The sequence below is a fragment of the Panthera tigris genome, chromosome B3, assembly GCF_018350195.1.
Source record: "Panthera tigris isolate Pti1 chromosome B3, P.tigris_Pti1_mat1.1, whole genome shotgun sequence".
Classification (NCBI taxonomy): domain Eukaryota; kingdom Metazoa; phylum Chordata; class Mammalia; order Carnivora; family Felidae; genus Panthera; species Panthera tigris.
Genome location: NC_056665.1, coordinates 137,809,136 through 137,832,258, shown reverse-complemented (window position 1 = coordinate 137,832,258; position 23,123 = coordinate 137,809,136). Strand labels below are relative to the sequence as shown.

The window sequence follows — 23,123 nt, the reverse complement described above, 5'->3', positions numbered from 1 at the left end:
AGTGGCCGAATGTCAAGCAACTTCATACTGTTCGGCCGAACGAAGTCATGGGTTACCTCCTCAGTAGTAACTTACTTCTCTCTCGGGCAAGGCAGTTCACAAAGTTCTGTCAAGCTCTACACACATCCGACTGGTCTAGAGCGATTACTGGGGCGGCCCCAGGGTGAACCCCGTCCACACACCTGTCCTGTCTGCCCCATGCAGCGGCCAGTCCCCAAAGATATCCATATTCCTTCCGTCCCTCCCGGACGTGCACGCTGTTCCCCACGTTGAGAGGTGGAGGGTACCCTCTCCACTGAAACGCGGGCTGGTCTTAGGGCTTTCTTGGCCAAAGAAATGCAGAGTGGGTGACATTTTGGAACTTCCAAGGCTCATTCATAAGAAGCTTCGTAGCTTCGACCTGGGAACACCTGTTGGGGGTGGGGAGAGGAAGGCAGTGTCCCACAAGACCACCATACTGGGAGGAAAGCCCAGCTGCCTAAAGAAACGTCTACAGGATGAAATGCCAAGTGGAGAGAAGGGTCAAGTTGAATGGAGTTGCCAGACACGTGTGCAGAAGGAATGCTGGAAGTCTGGACCCCAGGCTCAGGTATCCCAGCTGATGTCACCGAGCAGGAAGAAACTGCCAAGCCGAGTCCTTCCCAAACTCTGGTCCCACAAAGTCGTGGGCAAAATAAATGATTGCTGTAAGCCACTAAGTACCTGAAATAATGAGCTATAAGTAACTGACACAGCTCCCATAATGGTTGGCTGGCTTATTAAACATAAATTTTTTTAACATTTATTTTTGAGATACAGAGCGAGACAGAGCATGCGCAGGAGAGAGGCAGAGAGAGAGGGAGACCCAGAATCCGAAGCGGGCTCCAGGCTCCGAGCTGTCAGCACAGCGCCCAATGCGGGGCTCGAACTCACGAACCTCGAGATCGTGACCTGAGCCAAAGACGGACGCTTAACCGACGGAGCCACCCAGGGGCCCCAGCTTGTTAAACATTTTTAATCAGTGGCCAACATTTAAAAATCCAGGCTGCACGTTAAAAATCCAAATTTTCAGTGTTTTTGAAAACCCACAAGAGCCCGCAGCCCTGGGCCTGCGTGTCTGCATGGCTCGAGGAAGGAGCGGGGGGGTGGGGGGTGGGGGGGGAATCTCAGGCAGCAGCTGTCCACTGTCTGAGTCACCACAGCCCCCCACCCCTCTCTGCTGCACTGCATGAGGTCCGCGGCTGGGCTCTCATCTCCCACTCTCTCCCCATCTGTCCTCGGCCCGACTAAATGTTCTGCCCAACCCCCCGCCCAGCAGGAGACACTATTTCGAGCCCCCATTCCACTCCACCCTGGTGTATGTCATCCCCCCTGCCTGGAATGCCCTCACTCCTTCTCGGTCTACATAACACCCAGGCATCCTTCAGACAGCTCGGTTCAAACCTCCTTCCCTGACCTCTGGGTTAGGTGCCTCCTCTGGGCTCCCACGGCACCTGTGTTTACCTGCACCGTGTCACATACCACACGGCAGCCCGGTGGCCCTCTCCTCCCTGCAGCCCCAGGCCTGGCCCACAGGAAACATTTACTGAGTGGCTAAATGAACAGCTCCATGGGGAAGGCGATTTTGCGCCCATTCACAGAACATGAAACTGAGGTTTGGAGAAGTGATCTGTCCGCTTCCCCTCTAAGACCAGTGACCACCCACACAAGAATCCAGATCCTTATTCTTTTTTTTTTAATTTTTTTTTTACATTTATTCATTTTTGAGAGACAGAGCACAAGTCGGGGAAGTGCAGAGAGAGAGAGAGGGAGACACAGAATCCGAAGCAGGCTTCAGGCCCTGAGCTGTCAGCACAGAGCCCGACGCGGGGCTCGAACCCACAAACTACGGGATCATGACCTGAGCCGAAGTCCGACGCTTCACCGACTGAGCCACCCAGGTGCCCCCAGATCCTTATTCTTTATGGGTCTTCAGAACTTGTTATGGGTTGAATTGTGTCTCCCCCAAGAATATGCTATTGAAGCTCTAACTCCTGGTACTTGTGAAAGTGACCTTTCAAACTAGTTTCTCTGCAGATGTAATCAAGTTAAAATGAGGTCATCAGAGTGGGCCCTAATCCAACATACCGGTGTCCTGATAAGAGGAGAAGAGACACAGACGTGCAAGGCGAGGGCCCGGTGCACAGAGGCAGAGATTGGAGCGACGTGGCTACAGTGGAAGGGCTCCAAGGACTTCAGGCAACACCCTGAGGCTCAGAGAGAGGCGTGGGATGGGGTCTCCCCTGACATCTTCCGAGACACTTGCCCTGCCACCGCCTGGATTTGGGTTTTCTAGCCTCCAGAACTGGGGGAGATTATATTTCTGTTTGAAGCCACTCTGTTTGTGGTTATTTGTTATAGCAGCCCTAGAAATAATACAGTCCTCTTTAAGAGCTTGTTCAGGGCTGGCTGGGTAGCTCAGTGGGTTAGGCGTCCAACATCGGCTCAGGTCGTGATCTCTTGGTCCGTGAGTTCAAGCCCCGCATCGGGCTCTGGGCTGACAGCTCGGAGCCTGGAGCCTGCTTCGGATTCTGTGTCTCCCTCTCTCTCTGCCCCTCCCCAGCTCACGCTCTGTCTCTCTCTCTCTCTCAAAAACAAATAAACATTAATCTTTTTAAAAAAGAACTTGTTTAAAAATAGAGAGGCAAGCCAGAAGAGACTCTTAAATACAGAGAACAAACTGAGGGTTGCTGGAGGGGAAGTAGGGGGGGGGTGCTAAATGGGTGACGGGCATTAAAGATGACACTTGTTGGGATGAGCACTGGGTGTCGCATGCAAGCGACACTGGCTTCTACTCCTGAAGCCAAGACTACACTGTATGTTACTAACTTGGATTTAAATAAATAAATTCAAAAATATATGCATAAACCCAACACTCCGTGTACCTCAGGATTGCTGATTCCCTGACGCGGATCCATGATGGGGCCCTAGAGTCCCTCCCGTCCTCCCAGCACTTGGTCTGCTCTGCGAGGTGGTTTGGTCCCATGCAGGGTGGCCCCTGCGGTCGGGGTTCCACTCCTGGCTCCTCTGCTTGCCGGCTGAACCACCCCGGCTCCCCATTTCTTCCCTGTGCATATGGCGGGACTAACAAAGCCACCTACCCGACCACAGGTTTCTCACCTGTGGCAGGTGTGGTCAGGAGGAAAGGAACACCTCAATTTTGGAGCAAGTTCCTGGGTCTCACTATTTTAAGTTGCTGAGTCCCTACTCGGGTGACTTCCTTCCAGTGACCGCATGACTTTTTATGACCTGGAAGGGACCAGAGAGGCACAGATCTGTTCCATCCCGAGGAGGGGGAAGGAGAACGCTCTAAGTGTGGCTTCAGCTTTGAGCCTCAACCCTGGCCACTGGGCTGGAATCAACTGGAGTCAATGGACAGAAGATTCCGATATCTCCTTCCAGCTAAGACTCTTCGAGGGGGTACTGGGGGCAGGACCTGGGTCGCTGGTCTTAAAAGCTCCCGGGGGATTCTAATGGCAGCAGCATTTGGGAACTACTGGGTCTAGACTGGTCGCTCTTGGGACGGCTCAAGGCAAACACAAGACTGAGCTCTTGTGCCACAGGTGGGCTTGTTCAACACGGCCTTACAGCCTAGAATGTGTGATGAGCGCTCCTGGGCCCTCTTGTTCATTTCTGCCCATGCGGCAGCTTCCTGAAATTTCACTCTCTCCTCGCATCCTGGAGGTCTCAGGGTCTCTGCGCTTCTTGCCTGATGTGGGCTTGCCCCAGAACAAGCATCCTGGGGGTTGTCGGTGGAAGCTACGGTCTTCTTAAAGCTAATCTCGGAGGCTCCAGAAGGCCCTTCACACGGCATTCTCCTGGTCAATAAGTCAGCCCAGGTTTAAGGGGAGGGGAATGAGATTCCCCTCCGACAGGGGAAGAAGGGAACATGGCCATCTTTGGAGAAGGGCTACCCCACCAATGACACAGAGATTTGGGGCTCAGTCCTCAAAGTCTGTGTCGTCCCCTGGTCTCCAGCTCCCTGGGGGTCTGGGCAGCCCTGTCCTCTTGGCCACCACTGGCCAGAGAGAAACAGGTGCTCCTGTGCACTGTTCGATGCTCCAGGGGGCTGTGGGGACGCAGGGATTGTGCAGAGTGGGACCGGGGTGCCTCCCAGGGCGAGGAAAGGGCAGCTGAGCACCACCCCAGGGCTCAGGGGTGAGGTGGGGTCCACGGGCTGAGTCTTCACATCTTCAGTGCCCACAGCCTCTCTTAAGCCCTAACACGCAACCCCACGCACTCACACCAGGGAGGGCACCTCCCTCCACCACCAGGGAGGGCGTCAGAGGAGTTGCTGGGTAACCACTGACCACTCTGGCCATCCATAAAGGGTAGCTTCGTAATGCTTGGCTGTTGAGAGGCAAATCTTTCCGAAACGGCTTATATCCTGCGGGCCTTTTAAAGCCACGAAGAGGGGACGCCTGGGTGGCTCAGTCCGTTGAGCGCCCGACTCTTGATTTTGGCTCCGGTCATGATCCCGGGGTCACGAGGTGGAGCCCTGCAAGCATAGAGCCCACTTAAGAGTCCCCCTCTCTCTCCCTCTGCCCCTCTCCCCGGTTCGCACACCCTTTCTAACGAATAAATCAATAAATCAATAGATAAAGGCACAAACAGGACTCACACTTCACAACCTTGAGGAGGGGGAGGAGTCTTGGAATCACAGGGATGTCCTTTCATCCAGTCAATTAATCAAGCAGGTGGGCGCTTCCAGCTCCGCTCAGGCCTCCAGCCTCTATGCTCCACCAGGGCTGGGATCCTCCCAAAGCACTGCTTCAATTATGAACCACTGCCCGCTCAACAACCTGCAATGGCTCCCACTGCCCGCTGAGTCACGTGAACTTCTCGCTCAATGGTCGGCCCCCCTCTCTCTCAGTGTGTCCTGTGCCCTCACCTCCCTCCTTCCTGAAGGAGTCTGTGAATATATTCTGGGCCTCCCTCCTCCTGCCTCTCTGCCTAGAATCCATCAGAGATCTGTCTGTAGTTCTAATCCATCAAAACTCAAGTCCTCAAAGTCCTTGACAGGTTCACAGGCAGGGCATTCTACACCTCGAATGCGCTGTTCTCCTGTCCTTGTCTTTCCACGTGCATACGTCGTGTCTCGCCCCATCCAATCATCTAACAGAAACTTGCTGAGGGCCTACTATGTGCCAAGTATCTTGGTCCCCCCAGCCCTGATCCATTCCCCTTGCTGAGGATGGCGTGGCTCATCATTTGTCCAGTCCTCTATAAGCACCCAGAAAGAAAATCTACATCCCATTCCACCGTGCCCCCCAGCACCTTGGTCCCAGTGCCGGGCACAGAGCTTGGCACAAGACGGGGACTCAGCTTTTGCCGAATAAGTAGACGGAAGCATTAACATTCCTCCGTCAAACTGCCCTCTGCTTCTGCGTGGGGGGACAGCAACTTGGTGTCACACACCTGGTGGTCCCTGCACGGTCCCAGCACGTGTTGAGTGTTCACAGAAGCCGGGCACTAAGTGCTGCAGATAAAAAGAGTCAAAGTTCCCACCCTCATGGGGACAACAGGTGCACAGCAACACCAGAAGGCAATTCATCCTGGTGAGACCACTTCCTGGCAGAAGAGATGACTCCTCTTTAAACATGTGCCCCTGGCCCTTACAGTGTGTCTTCCTCAGGGAGGAGCGGCAAGGAGGAACACCCAGCAGCTGTGCAAATACTCAGACCCGGGTTTAAAACCCAGTTCTCCTCCTTAAAATGGTGTGCCCTGGGTAAATGATTAATCCTGCTGAAGTCTGATATCCTGATCTATAAACGGGGGAATAATAGCACCCACGTCACAGACTTGTAAGGATTTACTGTAACCCCAGCATCTCTGCCCATCTGAGCGCACATCGTTGTTTCTGTTCCTTGCAAATGACTCGAGACCGAGCATGTGATCGATGCCCAAGTATCTGTTGGCAGGAACACACCGACCACACATAACGTGAGAGTAAACAAAATAGACACAGAGAAAAAAAAAGAACCCAGTCTCTGCGCGGGCTCTGCCTACAGATGGCGAAAAGCCTTATGTTTATTTTGTCAAGTTACCATAGCAACATGTGATGCTCCAGCCAGCCCCTGGGTTAGCAGTGATCGATTTATCTTGTAACCAGGGACACAGGCTGTGTGGTGGGATCCAGAAGGGGAAGGCAGGGACAGCCATGTGTAAGGTCCTCTCTCCCCTAGAAATAAATCTGGTGAAGCCGCCTCAGTTATCATGTAGCTAAAGTCACCACTGTCTAAAATAACACCCACATGACAATATTTATTAACGTGGGTTTAGGAACCGGAGAGAAAATAAGGAAAACAACAACAACAACAGTGTTGCTGATAGGAGCAACGAGCATTTTGGAAAACTAAACAAGAGGCTGCCAGGAGCTGGGATCTGGAGCCATCCTGGGGATTCTGTGTCCTTCCATGACTGTGTCGGGGGCTTGTTGTCCACACAGCTTGGATGTTGCTGTTAGTTTTTCAACAGGCTCCCACTGGGGTGAAATTTGGCGGGGGGGGGGGGGGAAGGCAGGTGTCCTTTTCAAATCCATTCCCTGGAAAATTAAACAGCAGCAGGTGGGGCCCTTGCCACACACACAGGGGACAGACAGCACATCAGTGGCCTTCCCACCTCTGGGCTCCCAACATAACCAACTCATGGAAGGTGCAAGGTCTGAATGTGGTAACCTGGGATTTACTCTCCAGGACCAAATGTGGCCTTCCCTGGAGCCAGACTGTCCTCGGCACCGGGTCCTGGGAAAGGCCACAAGGCGCTCCACAAAGCGGGGATCTGTCTGCCTTTGTTCTAGCTCAAGAGAGCTGAGCACAGAAACGGATCACCCAACGCTCAGAACTCAAGGGGACTCTCCTTCAGCAAGGATCAAGTGATCGAGTGATGACAGGTCATCTGTTTTCTCCTGCCATTGGCAACCTGTTTTGTGTCCAGGGAAGAGTTATGGTCGCGTCGGGCACTGATGACTCTACAGACTCAGCACAAAGCAAAAAAAAAAAAAAAAAAAAAAAAAAAAGGATAAAATGATCGTTGCGCTCTCGCGCTTGGCTGGTCACCGAGGGGGTCTCACCGCCTTCCTCGGGCTACAGAGGCTGTGGTCTCCACTCAAAGGGGAGAAAGTGAGTTGAGGCGGGGGGGGGGCGCCCCAAGTCACAGGCAAGTTGCAGATAAATCTGCGCCTCGGGAAGATGTGGAATGGAGAACAGCGAGGTCGCCCACCCACCCAGGTCCGCGCGGATCCGGGCTGCACCGCCTTGGGTGCGTCCTGGGGACTGGAGCGGCGACGGCAGATAGGGGATGGGCAGGGAGGGGTCGACTCGCACCGCCCTGGCCCCTCGCAGTCCGGAACGAGGTCGGCCGGGCGCGCTCCGGGCGCACGGCCGGCCCCACCCCCGGGCGCCGCGCTCCCGCCTCCGACGAGAAAAGCCAGGTGGGGATGCCCGGCTCGGGACAAAGGATCGGGACGTAGATCCCCGGCGGGCGCCACCGCCCGGCTGGAATCCTCCCGGCGCGTCCAGCCCCTGGCCCCGAACCTCCCCAAACTTCGCAGCCCGGGGCGCGCGGGGAAGGCGCCCCGTTACCTGCGCGGCCATAAAGGACAGATCCATGGTGTCGCCGGTGTCGCTGCCGCCGCCCGCGCTGGAGTCCTCGCTGCCGCCGCCGCCGCTGCGGGTCCAGCCGCCTGCACCGCTGGCCGCGAGCGGGCCGAGCAGCGAGCAGGGACCCCGCACCCCGCCGCGCCGCCCACCTCAGCAGCCCCGGCGTCGCGGCCTCGGCAGCCTCCGCGCTCCGCGCTCGGGACCGAGACCCGGCCGAGGCGGGGGGCGGGGCGGGGCGGGGCTCGGGGGCCCGGGAGCCCCTCCACGTGACCGCTCCCAGCCCCACCCCAAGGGCGGGGCCAGACGGAACCCCCGCGCGCCCAAGAGCCTCTCCCGCGTGGGGGCCGCAGGCGGAAGCTGAGGCCGGAGGTCGCCCGGCTGGCGGGAGCGGGACCTCGAGTACGACGCTGTAGGCGCCCCTTGGGGCTGGCGTGTGTTGCTCGGGGGCTTGAGGGTCAGGGTCAGCGTGACCCAGCTTTCTGTGCCAGCTCTGCGCCCCGCGTCGGGTGTGCCTCCGCAAAAGGAGGTTTCCATCCTGGCCGGGGCTGTTCTTTCTTGCCCCTGCCTCGCCTCCCTTTCCTGAGCAGACCTTCTGGGTTCCATAAAAGTCGTGAGAGCGGACAGCCATGGTCATTAACCCCTCGCTGAAAGGGGGGCGGTGATGAAGCTTGGAGACACCTGCAAGGGGTGCACCTCGCGCCCCTGCATCCTCGCGGCTCCGTGAAGACAGTGCTCCCGGGGGGCGGCGTCTGACCTGGAAGGTTCTCTGCAGACCAAGGGTTTGGGCAGTTACCCGCCTGGCGAGCCTGGCCTTGCTCGGGGGGAGGTGGCGGGCGCCCTGACCTCTCCCAGGACTCGGCTCTGAAGAAAAACGGGACAGGAGGTGAGCGGATGTTGGATGGACCACCGTCTCGTGGCGTGTTTTGGTTTTATGTTCTTAAACCCAAACCTCCCACCCCGAGCAGCACCCTGTGGTCAATACCTGTCTCGGGTTGTGGGTCCTTAGATAAGTCTCTCCTCACTGAGTTCCCATCCGTTCTTGCAGTTGCTGGGTCCATTATTAGGTCCTGGCCATGAACTGACCCGTTAAACCACAGTGTCCTCGAAGAGAGAAAACATACTGATGTTACCACACTCAGGGTGACAAGGAGGACCAGAGGACTTAGAAGGTTGTCAACAAAAGCTTGAATGGAGGTATTTAAATCCCTCTACTGATGGATAATTTACATAAATGTCCCTATTTTACACATACAGGTCGATGAGTCTTGATACATATATACACCCTTGTAACCAGAACTATAATCAAGATATAGAACCTTCCACTCACCCCTAACCAAAAGTTCCCTCTTGCTCCTTTGAAGTCACCCACCTTTCTATCACTATGGGTTAGATCTATCTTTTCTAGATTTCTGGAATCATACAGATTGTATTCTTTTCTTCGTCTGGCTTCTTCGATTCAGGGTGATGTTGTCGAGAATCTTCCATATTGTGGCATGTGTAGGTAGTTATATTTTGGTGCCTGAATACGGTTCCTGCAAATGGATGGACCACGCGTGTTTCAATCTTTTCTCTTGCTCGTGGACACTTGAGTTGTTTCCAGGTTTTTGGCGATCGTGACTCAAACGCCTGTGAACACTGGCATATAAGTCTTTGAATAGACATCTTGTTTCCAGTCTCAAATTGGAATGACTTAGTTGTGTGTTTATGATAGACTGCCAAGCCATTTTACAACGTGCTCGTACATTTTACATTCCCACCGACAGCGTATGGGAATTCTAGTTCCTTCCTGTTCCCACCAACACTTGATATTGTCTTTGGTTTTAAGTTTTTATTTATTTATTTTTAGAGAGAGAAGGAGGGACAGCGAGAGGGGGAGAGGGAGAATCCTAGGCAGGCTCCCCATTGTCAGCACAGAGCCCGATGCGAGGCTCGAACCCAGCTCGAACCCACCAACGGCAAGATCATGACCTGAGCCGAGGTCAAGAGGCGGATGCTTAACGGACTGAGTCACCCGGGTGCCCCTTTTGATATTGTTAATTGAAGCCGTTCTAGCGGGCCTTGTGGTTTGAATTTGCATTTTCCTGATGACTTGCTCACTCTTGGACGTTCATTTGTTTTCTTTGATGAAGGGTCTGTGCCAGTCTTTTGTCCATTGAAAAACATTGGGTCAATTATCCTTTATTACTGAGTTGTAAGAGTTCCATAAGTGTTCTGGATACAAGTCCTCCATCAGCTATCTATATTAGATGTATTTTTTTTCCATCTGTGGTGTTTTTTGTTTTCTGAATGGTGTTGTTTTGAAGAAAAGTTCTTAGTTCTGATAGAAAAGTTCTTAGTTCTTAGTTCTTAGTTCTAGGACCAGGACTAGATTAAGGAGACACAAATTTCTTTTTTAATTTTTTTAATGTTTATTTTCAAAGGAGAGAGACAGAGCATGAGAAGGGGAGGGGCAGAAAGAGAGGGAGACACAGAATCCGAAGCAGGCTCCGGGCTCTGGGCTGTCAGCACAGAGCCTGATGCAGGGCTTGAACTCATGAGCGGTGAGATCGTGACCTGAATCGAGGTAGCCAACCGTCTGAACTACCCAGCCGTCCCAAGAAGACACGAATTTTAATGTGGCACAGACTCTTATGTGCCACTCTTCACTTATGTGACCCTGGAGTGTCTCCTTAAATTTTTTTAAGTTTATTTATGTATTTTGAGAGAGACAGAGACCGAGCAAGCAGGGGAGGGGCAGAGAGAGGGAGAGAGATAGAATTCCAAGCAGGCTTCAAGCTGCCCGCTGCAGAGGTCAATGCGGGACTTGAACCCATGAACCATGAGATCATGACCTGAGTCAAAACCAAGAGTCAGACGCTTAACCAACTGAGCCACCTAGGCACCTCTCCTTAAAGTTTGATTCCTAAGCACCTTGTTGGCCTCTCCCACTGACTAGTAAGCCCCTCACAGGCAGATCTGCACATTAGAAATACCACTCTGTGGTTTTGCCCTGGGCGACCTCATCCAGGCATGTGATGATCCAGCGAGGACACCCAGATCTCAGCCCTGAGCTCCCGATGGGCACGTCCGTCTGTCTACTCAGCACCTTCTCCTGGATGGCCAATGGCATCTCAAATTTAACCTGGCCAGGACTAAGCTATGATTTCCCCCTTCTATCCGGCTGCTCACAGGCAGATAACGTCACTCCCCAGGTCCTCCCTATACAGTTCTGTGTGTTGTGCAGTGCACAAGGGGGCACGGCAGATAGGCAAGCAGGAGTTAAAATTCAGCCATGTCCCTCTGGTGGAATCTTGTGTGTGATAAGGGGCTATGTCTATCTAGAAAGAGGGGTGTCTTTGCTCTTCTCCCCAGAGCCCTCGTAAGGACCAGTAGATCCGGTCTTCTGTCTCCCTTACACCCCATTAACCCTCTCATTCTCTGTGCTCCATCCACACTGGGCTTCCTTCTGTCCCAGCAACACCCCAAGTGTGATTCTGCTACCCTTCTGGCTGCACCTGTCTTTCTCCAGATCTTTCCTTTGATGCTTCAGGTTTCAATTCAAAAGCCACCCTTTTCAGGGGGCCTTCCCTGGCTTAAGCAATCTGTCCTTAAAATTAAAAAACACCATTTTTTTCCCATAGCATTTCTCCACTTTTTAAATGTATTTACTTGTTGGGAGAGGCAATGTGCCAGGGCCCTGAGCATCCAGGTTTCAAGGCACCAGCAGGCTCTAGGTTCTGGCAGCTTGGCCTGGGGACAGAGGAAGGGGACACATCTATACGTGGCCCATTGAGAGGATTTGGGTCCCAGGGACGGTCTCCAGACCACCCTTATGCCAAGTACTGGAATGGAATCCAGGTGCACAGAGAACTAGGGATCCTGTGAGGGGAAACATCTATTCCCTAAAAGGCACCACAGAGGGGTGCCTGACCCTGACATTTCGTCTCGCCTCATCCGGGACCTAGAGAGAGAGGGCAGGGGCCACAGTGACCCTGGAGGGGATTCCCTCCCTTCCTGGGAGGCCCTTAAAAGGGTTTAATAATTCATGAGCTTCTCACGAGTGACTTGATAAATTTTTCAAGGCACATCACAGGGGCAGAGATGGCTTAGGACCCACCCTGCTTCGAGCAGGCTGAGAAAATTGAGGGCAGCAGTGGAGGCAGCAAAATGCACAGGAAATCCCGCTCCCCTTCGAGGCCTGCCTCCACTGTCCCTTCCCTGCCAACCTTTGTTGCATGACACGCTTCTTCTGGCCATTCACTAGGTGATCCCTAGCCCGCCAGCGCCTGGGTCGCCAGGCAGATTCCTCGTGAATCTCGTTCTCTGAAAGCGAGGCTTGCAGTCGGCATTGTACCTGCTTCGCCGATGACGCCGGCTCACCTTCTAATCAGAACTAAGCTTTCTCTTCCCCAGGCCTCCCTCAGACTGTGCTAAAAAAGTGCGATTCAGCTGCATCCCATAACGGTGTTTTCTGAGCACCTATACGACGCTCGGCGTAGAATCTCGAATACTTTGCTTCCGAACCTCAAAAAAAGAATAGCCTCAGAGGGGTTAAGAAACTCGCTCAGCACTGGGTGTTGTATGGAAACCAATTTGACAGTAAATTTCATATATTAAAAAATAAAAAAATAAAAAATAAAAAAAAATAAAATATTTGCAGAAAAATAAAATAAAATAAAATAAAATTTCAGTAACCAAAAAAAAAAAAAAAAAAACTCGCTCAGGTCACTGAGCAGATATGGGCCGAGCCAGGATTTGAACCCGGATCCAGCCAACACAGAGTCCACATGCCTTCCACGCTACGGTTCCTGCCCGTGAGGACCCTAAACGTCCGTCAGACCAGCGCGAAAGCAAGTCATCACAAAGTGACGAGGGATTCGTTCATACTTCCTTTCATTCGACAAGTATTCCGTTCGTCCATTCAGTATGTTTCCCGAGCACCTGCCGTGTGCTGGGGACTGTGTGCTGCGAAGGAGCGGAGGCAGCAATGACAAGGAGCTGCGGTAGCATCCAAAGCCCCCTACTGGGGGAGCCTGAAGAGTCGGGTTTGAATCTTCGCCCTGCCACTTGCTAGCTGGAAGCCATGAGGCAAGCTACTTGACCTTTTCTGACCCAGAGTCTTTTCATTCCTGAAGACGGAAGACTGGATGGGATGGTGGCTAGGGGACCTAGCACTGCCTCTGGCACATAGTAGGTGTACTGAGTGGAGGAAGGTTAAATCTGGCACGTAGTAGGCGTACTGCCAGGGGACGGAGAGAAGGAAGGTTAAAGTCCGTCGGGGGAAGGGAAGGTGCTAGTTTTATACAAGGATTGCTCATTTGCTTGTTTATTCCTGTTCAAACCCATGTTCTGTTGGAATAAGTTCACCAGAGGATTACAGAGCAAAAAACAGGATGGTTTCTTATTTATTCATGAAATGCATCAGCACCTAGCAAACGCCTGGCTGCAATGAAGTACTCTGGGAGCATTTCGGAAATGAACAAACTAATGAGCTAATAAGAATTTATGGTTGAATAAATGAATGGACGAAATTAAGTAGGGGGGTGTAAGACGTGGAATGCCTCCCTCCCCTCCCCTCCCCCCCCCCCCCCCCACCGCCCTCAGTGGACTTCCCTGCTTTCCTTCGCTGGTGCGCACACCTCGGGGCTGATATTTAAAATGAGAGAATGCCAGACGCCGGACCCTCAGTTGTTGGACTCACTGACTCCTCTTTAGTGGAGGGCTTCCACGGCGTGGGAAGGAGCAGGCAACTTGGAGCAGGATTCCTGGGTCATTGCCAAGCCCACATCTCCTCGCAGCCTCTTCAATAAGTGGTATTGGGAAACCGGACAGCGGCGTGCAAAAGAATGGAACTGTACCACTTTCTCACACCATACACAAAACGAAAGTCAAAATAGACTAAGTACCTAAATTTGAGACCTGAAACCACAACACTAGAAGAGAACACAGTCATTTCTCTGACATCAGTCGCAGCAACATTTTCCTAAATAGGTGTCCTAAGGCAAGGGAAACAAAAGCAAAGATAAACTCTTGGGACTACACCAAAACAAAAAGCTTCCGTATGGTGAAGGAAGCCATCAACAAAATAAAGGCAACCGACGGAATGGGAGAAGATATTGGTAAGTGGTATACCTGATAAGAGGAGAATATCTAAAATGTATAAAGAACTTCTGCAACTCAACACTAACTAACCTGATTAAAAAAGGGCAGAGGACCTGAATAGACACCTTTCCGAAGGAAATATACACATGGCCAACAGACACATGAAGCCATGCTCAACATCACTCGTCATCAGGGAAATGCAAATCGAACCCACAATGAAACATCACTCTACACCTGTCAGAACGGCTGGACACGAAGACAAGAAATAATAAGCATTGGCAAGGATGTGGAAAAAGGGAACCCTTGGGCACTGTGGGTGGCAATGCGAACCCAGCCACTGTGGAAAATACTACAGAGGTTCCTCAAAAAATTAAAAATAAAACTACCTTACGATCCAGTAATTCCATTACTGGGTATTTACCCAAAGAAAATGAAAACACTGATTTGAAAAGATACATGCCCCCTTATGTTTACCGCAGCCTTATTTACAATAGCCAAGATAGGGAAGCAACCCAAGTGTCCACGGATAGATGAAGGGATAAAGAAGATGTGGTAAATATACACAACGAAATATTACTCAGTCCTGAAAAGAATGAGATCTTGCCCTTCGCAATAATCTGGATGGACTTAGAGAGTATTCTGTTAAGTGAAATTAGTGAGACAGGGAAAGACAGATACCATGTGATTCTACTTATATGTGGAATCTAAAAATCAAAACGAGCGTATAAATACAGAGCAGAACCAGACCTATAAATACAGAGAATAAACTGGTGGTGGCTAGAGAAGGTGGGGGGCGGGGATGAGCAACATGGGTGATGGTGGAGTGCAGGTAGGGAACGATTAGGTCACAGGAATAAAAGGCACAGCATAGGGGATATAGTCAGGGATACTGTAACAGTGTTGTGTGGTGACAGGTGGTAGCTACCCTTGTGGCAAAAATAGCACAACGTGTAGAGATGTTGAATCACCATGTTGTATATTTGAAACTAATGTAACACTGTGTGTCAACTATACTCAAAAAAAAAAAAAGAAAAAGAAAGAAAGAAAAAGAGAAGACAAGAGAAAAGAAAAAGAGATCTGGCAAGCCCAAATTCAGATGTAAGTGTAAAAATACACACAGGACTTTGGAGACTTAGTATAAAAATGTAATGATTTTCATCTGACTCTTGGCTTTGGCTCAGGTCATGATGTCATGGTACCTGGGTTCGAGCCTCGAATCGGGCTCTTGGCTGAAGGCACGGAGCCTGCTTGGGACTCTGTCTCTCGTCTCTCTTTGCCCCTCCCCTGCTTATGTGCTTTCCTCTCTCTCTCTCTCTCTCTCTCTCTCTCTCTCTCTCTCTCAAAATAAATCAATAAACTTAAAATGCTGTAAAAAAAAAAGTAATGATTTCAATATTGATCACATGTTGAAATGACACTATTTTGGATATAATGGGTCAAATAAAATGTATGATTAAAATAGATTTCACCTGGCTTGGTTTTGTTTGGTTTTGTTTTGCCCTTTTTTTAACGTGGCTGCTAGAAAATTTCAAGCTGCGTGTGTGCCTCGCATTCTGCTTCTGTTGCAGAGCACTGGCTGGTCTGTGGTGTGGGGGTGGGAGGCAGGAGGGTAGAGGGGTCTGGGCCAGCTCTGTGGCCTTCAAGGATGGGCTGGATGAGAGAGAAGGACAGAGTGCTCCAGCCAGAGGGCAGTTTTCACCAAAATGTGTCCCCAGCTTCCCAAGTACACGGAACAGAAGCGTTTCAAATCTGCTTGTTTCACTGTCTGGGGAAGATAGCCACCCCCCCCCCCCCGGCATCCCAGGCCCCCCACTCCCCCAACATCAGGGTCCTGGAGAGGGAGCTGGGGTGTGGAATGCTTAGAAATCCGTGCATGGCCGCTTTTGTCTCTCACACACAGAGAGGAAAGTGTCTCCCTGTCCCCAAACCCCCAGCTCAATCATGCCAGGCCGTCCCCACTCGCTTCTCTTCATAGGAAACTTCCACAGCTCCCGGCACCGCCTCCAGAAGGTAATTGCTGTTTCTGCTTCCTTTGTTGGCTGCGCCTCCAGAGTCTGATGAACTGATTTTAATTAAAGCGCTGATTGCATTGGGAGGAAATGGTGGGGGGCGGGCGGGTCTGCTGGGGAGGACGGCAGGGCTGTGACGCAGGAGGACGCCTCTCCCTCCAGCTCTGCCTTCCCCGGGCAGCCGTTTCCCACCCTCTCCGGGTACCTAACAATGACCATGGTGATGATGGTATTAATCATGCTGTCTCTGGGCTGCTCCCATTTTCCTGCTCCTCAATTTCCCAAGCTCCTTTGTGCCCACTTCTGGGCCACTCGAGGCAGCAGCCTGCCAGGGCAAGGTGTCTGTGTGTTGGGGTCGCCATTCGGGGAACCGAAGGCGAACTTCCCCAAAGTCCTGGGCGAGTGAGCGGAAGGGCAGGGCTTGAACTCAGCATCTGACCTGGTGATCTGTTCACTGCCACCACCTCATATCCCAACCCCCAGGGATAAGATGTGTCCCTGGGGGACTCCCAGGGTCGGAACCCAGCCACATGTGGCCTCTGCTTCTACCTAGACAGCTTTGATCCCTGGGAGCCCCGATTTCTCTGTTGTGTCACACTGAGCTAATATCACCGACCCCACAGGACAGTGAGAATTCAGTTGACATCAACACCTTTATCGGGGCCCCAACATACCCTCACATGGCTTCTGTCACATCCAGGACAGCATGTGAGCTCCTCAGCATGGCTCTCCCACCCTCCCGGTCTGCTCCCGCCAGCCTGTTCCGATTCCTGTTTCGCATTTCCCTCTGACTTCTGTGCTTTGGGTCCTGCTGAACTGTTTTGTCAAATCCAAAAAGCTCTGTTCCCTCTCTCTCCCAGCCTTTGTCCTGTTCCCTTCTGCCTGGAATATGTCTCCCTCCCATCCCTGCCCCCTCCTGCCTCCATTGTGCTCAGCCCTCATGGCTCCATGCAGACATTCCCCTTCTCCAGGAACCTGCCAGGTGCTGGGTAGGGTCCAGTTTCTGTGCCCACTCGTATCAGAGCGTTCTCTGCCTACCTTGTGTCTCCCCACACTGTGAAAGCCCCTGAAAGGTACAGGGCTTCTTGGCTTCCTCACCGCTGGGACCCCAGTAGCTGTCTCCCAGACCTGAGACCAGAGGGAACAGAGAACTCTGGGACCTGGCCTGCCTTGGATGCCGTGAGTTGAATTGTGTCCCCCCGCAAAGATATGGTGAAGTCCTAATCCCCCAGTACCTGTGAAAGGACCCCAAATGCCCTTACTTGAAAGGCTAAATAAAGTCATTAGGGTGGGACTTGATCCAATGTGACTGTCCTTATAAGAAGAGAAGAGAGGGGTGTCTGGGTGGCTCAGATGGCTAAGCATCTGACTTCGGCTCAGGTCATGGTCTTGCGGTTCGTGAGTGAGCCCAGCATCAGGCTGTCTGCTGTCAGCACGGAGCCCACTTTGGATCCTCTGTGCCTCTCTCTCTCTGCCCCTCCCCCCTCTCAAAAATAAACAGTAAAAAAAAAGAAGAAGAAGAAGAGAAGAGACTATGGTCACACGATGATGGGGCAGAGACCAGAGTGGTGCACCTGTAAGCCTGGGAAACCCAAGGGCCGCTATCCACCAGCAGCAGCTGGGAAGAGACGAGGAAGGAGGTTTGCCTAGGGTCTCAGAAGGAATACGGTTCTGCTGACACCTTGATTTCAGGCTTCTAGCCTCCAGAACTGTAACAATGTATTTCTGTTGTTTCAAGCCCCTCCCGGTTTGGGGTTCTTTGTTACAGCAGGCAGCGCTAGGAAATTAACATAGATGCCCAGCCCTACAATTTAACTGAACTGTGCTTCAGTTCCTTGTAAAACCGGGATGATCGTTAGGAGATTTACCTTGTAGAGTTGTCAGCCGTGCAAACGGAAGCCTGAAGCTCAGTAAACAACACGTGCTACATAAGAATTCGCTGTTATTATTCTTGGTAATCGCAGGGGCTCAAAAGTTTATGTGGAGAAAAGAAATGGATGAAAGCCACAGAGTAGGCGATCCAGAATTGTGCCTTCCCTTTTTCTTTGTGCCCTCCAGGGACAACTGCCATTTAAGCCCAGAGACTTCTAGCGGATATGTATTGTTGGCGTCTGTTCGGCACCCATTCTCTCTGTTCTGGCGATGGCACCCTAATTTTCCCCATCCTCAGCTCTCCATCCATGTGGCTTGGCCAGGACTGACGCTGACCCCCGCACCCCCCGGGCTACCACAGGAATTTGATTGGAGGAAGAGCAAGTAATCCCAGGTTGGTCCAATGAGAGTTAGCCCTGGAGCTGTCACTAGTCATCATCCTACCCAAGTGACCCATCGGGAAGCAGAGCTGGGAGATCAAGAGGGAAGGTCCCCGGTGTCGTCATCTGAACACCTGGATCCTCTGGTGCTTGAAGGCGCATCTACTTCTGGGCTTTGCAGTTGCTGGAGAAAATAAATAAGAGTTTTGTGTCCTGAAACCAAAAGATCTGGCTCAGTATTGAAATTCGTAGCAGAGGGGCGGGCACCCCGGGGGCTCTGACAGTTAAGCATCCAACTCTTGGTTTCGGCTCAGGTCACGATCTCACGGTTTCGTGGGTTCAAGCACCGTATTGGGGCTCTGCACTGGCTGCACAGAGCCCTCTTGGGATTCTCTCTCTCCCTCTCTCTCTCTGCCCCTCCCCGACTCACGCTGTCTCTGTCTCTCTCAAAAATAAATAAGTCAACAAAAAAAATTTGTTAAGTCTCTTGCTTAAAAAGAAAAAAAAGAAATGCATGGCAGAAGTGAGGTATTGTTAGTAACAGAACCCAAAATGAGGAATCAGCTGAACGGTAAATGGTGTTGAGCAATGAGAATTTTAAAATCTACAGCGGGATGTTATTTGGAGCAAACTAGCCGGCTGAGAGTGTCTTGCTTTTCCAGGGACAGAGACTGTGTGCCCACTGGTACTGGCTTTAAGAGACGGTGGGAAAATGGATTTTGGCGTAAGCTTCTTGCGGACTTTAGTAAGCTCTTACAAGAAAGAATTGAGCTTTTCTGGAAGCTGGCCTGCCCAAGACATGGTGGAGAATAAAATCTGGCTTCCCTGAGCGAGTTTCTCTGCCTGTGGTTAATGATCCAGGTTGACCGAGAGCCAGCTACGAGAACAGAGGGAAGGCTGTTTCTTTAAATTTTTTTTTTTAACGTTTATTTATTTTTGAGACAGAGAGAGACAGAGCATGAACAGGGGAGGGGCAGAGAGAGAGGGAGACACAGAATCTGAAACAGGCTCCAGGCTCTGAGCTGTCAGCACAGAGCCCGACGCGGGGCTCGAACTCACGGACCGTGAGATCATGACCTGAGCCGAAGTCGGACGCTTAACCGACTGAGCCACCCAGGCGCCCCGAGGGAAGGCTGTTTCTGATCTACAGAATTTCCCAAGCCATGGCCTGGATGTAAGGACCACCTCAAGCAGGCTTCTAACTGGCCTGGGGATTTGCTCTGAAATAAGCAGACCAGGATATGAACTCGTCAGGTCATTGGGCGTCTAGAGAAATCCCAGTACCGGAAAACTGAAAGCCTCGGTTCCTCCACCCTGGAGGCAATCGTGAGGCCTTGAGCCTACACGATCAGAGATTGGGTTGCCAAAGGCATACAGCTTTCAAAGGAGCATCCTTCGTGATCCAGCAACAAAGGTCAGCAGATGAGGGGATCTCCTCAGAGAGCAGACCACGGGCAGCCAAAAGTGACCCACCAAGGACTTGTTCATTGCCGGGAGGGAGTCTTTGTTATCATTCCTAAGGCAAACACTATGGGCAAGGGGCAGTCTGCCGTTTCTCCTCCTTCTCCTAAAGGGATTTGTGTTGTAATTTTTCCTTTTCTGTCTCCTCTGTTGTACAAGAGATGGGTTGAGAGAGGGAGTTAATTTATCATTCAGCTGCTTGTGAGCTGGGCCTCTGGAAATCATCCTGAGATCTGACGGAGGTTAATGAAATTCACCCAGGGGTCATGGGTTCCAATCTGGATATGCCTCTAGGTCGGCTCTGTTTGGGGCTGGGGGAGAGGGCAGTGTCTGACTGGACCCGATTTCATTGCATCCTGTTAGGTGGAGGCAATTTGAAGGTACGGGAAGGCTGTGGCATGTGCAAGTTGGAGGGCAGGGTGTAGGTGACGTCCGTGGTTTTTACCTGCCCGGCACTCATTCTCGCCTTCTCTGTTCCCAGCACCCTGTGGGAGAAAAGACCGCAGAGCAAAGCCCTCCCCGACTGTCGCACAGAGTGCCCGACCGGGTTGGCCGCTTGTCTCCCACCCACCCTCTCAGACTTAGGGGTTACCCCATGACCCAGAGCCTGGACGATCAGTGGTTACATCCCCGAGTCCATCAGGCAGAGACATAGGATGCCCATGAAAGTCAAGCAAGTACTTCCTCTGAAACCACGAGGCAAAAAGAGGTTCCCTTTGCCCTGAGGCCATGAAGCCTGTAGGAGGCAAGTCTGGGGCTGCTGGTACCATCTTGCTCCTGTGAAGGGAGCGTCTGCTTGAAAGCAGAGGTGACCAGAATGGAAGGGACAGAGTGAGACACACCTACCACGACAGCCTCTGAGCTCCTAGAACCTGAGGCTTAAGTGAGCCAGTGAACTGTCTCTTTGGCCAGCCGACTTGAATTGGGTGCCTGCCATTACGGTAGAAAGAGGCTTGGCATATAGGAACGCAGGCCGATTCTTGGGGTGGGGGCGTCTGGAGTAAAAGAGCCCTGGGGATTTCTGTAAGGGTTTGATCTTCGGTGTCCTTCGTCCTCCGACTCCATGTGAATGACTCAGAAAACTCCCCACCACCAACTGCGGAACTTCCGCAGCTGTGTCAACCCAATGGACATGTGGAGTCACTGAGGTGTGGAAATCTTCACTTTGAGACTGAATTTGGCTCCCCCCCCCCCGTCACATAGGGGGTAAGTGTGAGTGAATATACTTATCTTTGAGCTCCACATAATTATCTTTTTTTTTTAATTTTTTAAATGTTTATTTACTATTGAGAGACAGAGCATGAGCAGGGGAGGGGCAGTGAGAGGAGGAGACACAGAATCTGAAGGAGGCTCCAGGCTCTGAGCCGTCAGCACAGAGCCCAACATGGGGCTCGAACCCATGACCCATGAGATCATGACCTGAGCTGAAGTCAGACACTTAACCGACTGAGCCACCCAGGCACCCCAATTATCTTTGAATTTCATGTTAGCTTCAAATTTCTAGATCTGAAATGACGTCAAACAGCAGAAAGTCACAAGAATACTATGAGGCCCTCCCATATACCACCCAGATTCACCAATAATAAAGCATTAGCTTTATTATTCCTTCTCTCCATATATATCCAATTATTTTTTTGTGAACTATATTGATTCACCAATAATAAAGCTAATGCTTTATTAATAATAATGCTTATTAATAATAAAGCAACTGCTTTATTATTCCCTCTCTATATATCCAATTTATTAATTTTCTTCTGAACTATTTGAGATTAAGGATACAGATACTATGCATCTCTAACCCACAAAGAGGTACCGTGTGTTCTTAAAAACAAGAATCTTTCTTCCGGTATCATGATCAAAATCAGACAATTTAGCACTGATGTAACATTATTATTTAATCTATGGAATTTATTCAAATTTCATCAAATATCTAACTGTCCCTTATGGTCATTTTTATTCTAATCCAGGATCCCATGTTGGGATTAAGTGTTGCATTTGATTTTCATTGCTTTTTCGTCTCCTTTAGCCTGGAATCGTCCATTAGTTAATCTTTGTTTTTCTTGACATCTTGGCATTTTTGTTCCGTAGAATGTTCCTCAGTTGGCGTCTTTGTCCGTCTGGGTTTCTGTAACAAAGTACCGTAGACAGTAGGGCTTACAAACAACAGAAATGTATTCCTCACAGTTACGGAGGCTGGAGGGCCCAGATCAAGGGGTCATCCGATTCTGTTTCTGGTGAGGCCCTGCTTTCCGGGGTCACAGATGACCCCTCTCTGTTGTCTTTTCTTATAGGAGCACTGATACCATCATCAAGGCCCATCCTCTTGACCTCATCCAATTCTTACTACCTCCCAAGTCTCCATCTCCAAATGCCATTTCATTTTTAGGGCTCTGATATGTAAATTTTGTGGGGACATAATTTAGTGAAGAGAAACTACATTATTTTGAGATGCACATTGTCTCAGATTTGTCCACTGGAAACTCCTTCAAGTTGGTTCACGTTGGTTTCTGTGTCCTTTTTACATTTTCCCCCTTCCTCCCTCCCTTTCTTTCTTTCTTTCTTTCTTTCTTTCTTTCTTTCTTTCTTTCTTTTTCTTTCTCTTTCTTTCTTTCTTTTTCTTTCTTTCTTTCTTTCTTTCTTTTTCTTTCTTTCTTTCTTTCTTTCTTTCTTTCTCTTTCTTTCTTTCTTTCTTTCTCTCTCTATTCCCTCCCTTCCTTCCTTTCTTCCCCCCCACCCTTGTTTCTTTCTTTCTTTCTTTCTTTCTTTCTTTCTTTCTTTCTTTCTTTCTTTCTTTCTTTCTTTCTTTCTTTCTTTCTTTCTTTCTTTCTTTCTTTCTTTCTTTCTTTTATCTCTCCCTCCCTCCCTCCCTTCCTTTCTTCCCTCCCTCCCACCCTTGTTTGTTTGTTTGTTTCTTTCTTTCTTTCTTTTTTTCTTCCTTTCTTTTTTTTCTCTCTGTTCCTTCCTTCCTTCCTTCCTTCCTTCCTTCCTTCCTTCCTCCCTTCCTTCCTTCTTTTTTTTTTCTAGAACGTCCTTATTCTTGAGACACAATTTGATGTTATAGACCCATATCATGCTTTTCCTGTTCCAGCCTGAGGCCAGACATTTTTCAAAGAAGCTCTGTTTTCCTTCATTGGGACTGGTGTTTAGAAATCAAGATGTAACAATCACTGGGCTTTTGAACCCAGAGTGGGGCAACTTCTGAAACTCTGTTGGGCTTCTCCAGAAGCTCAGAGACCCTGGGGGAAACCCTTACCTTCTCATCTGTAAAATACAAACATTTTCCAGTTGTTTCAACCATTTTATTTTTAGCTGTGGTGTGCTCTGTTCAAAGAAGCCCGGTGGGTAAAATAGATGTGAAGGGGGGGGGGGTGTTTGAGAAATTAGTTGGTTTCTGGCTTGTTGGGCGGCTGGGGACACTTGAATAAAAGTGAAGAGGGATTTGTCCCCTTCCCTGCCCCAGTACGATGGGCAGGCAGGCTTTGAGTTCCAAGAGGATTTAATGGCTTTTGTGTTTCATAATTAAGTTGGTTCTCTTCTTAGAGGGAGGGGCTGTTTATTTCTGAGCTTTGAGGCCATGAGATCAGAAAGGGGCAGATTTTGCATGTTCTTGGAGTGGGGATGCCTGAGCTCTATTCCTAAAAGCAGCCTCCATGGATGAGGAAGGAGAACACAGGTACCATGAAGTAGAGAACTAGGTCTGT

At 50.7% G+C, this 23,123-nt stretch overlaps 1 protein-coding gene across 1 annotated transcript in view; it reads right to left on the bottom strand.

Annotated features, from left to right (window-relative positions):
* Nucleotides 1-19,882, bottom strand: part of CB3H14orf132 (chromosome B3 C14orf132 homolog) — a 69,963-nt gene extending 50,081 nt beyond the window's left edge. The window contains exons 1-3 of the mRNA XM_042989277.1: nucleotides 19,807-19,882; nucleotides 16,748-16,837; nucleotides 7,602-7,768 (exon numbers count right to left, since the gene is read on the bottom strand). Coding sequence (XP_042845211.1) covers nucleotides 7,602-7,768; nucleotides 16,748-16,837; nucleotides 19,807-19,882 — 333 coding nt within the window. The remainder of the gene's footprint in view (nucleotides 1-7,601; nucleotides 7,769-16,747; nucleotides 16,838-19,806) is intronic.
* Between the last annotated feature and the right edge of the window lie 3,241 nt (nucleotides 19,883-23,123).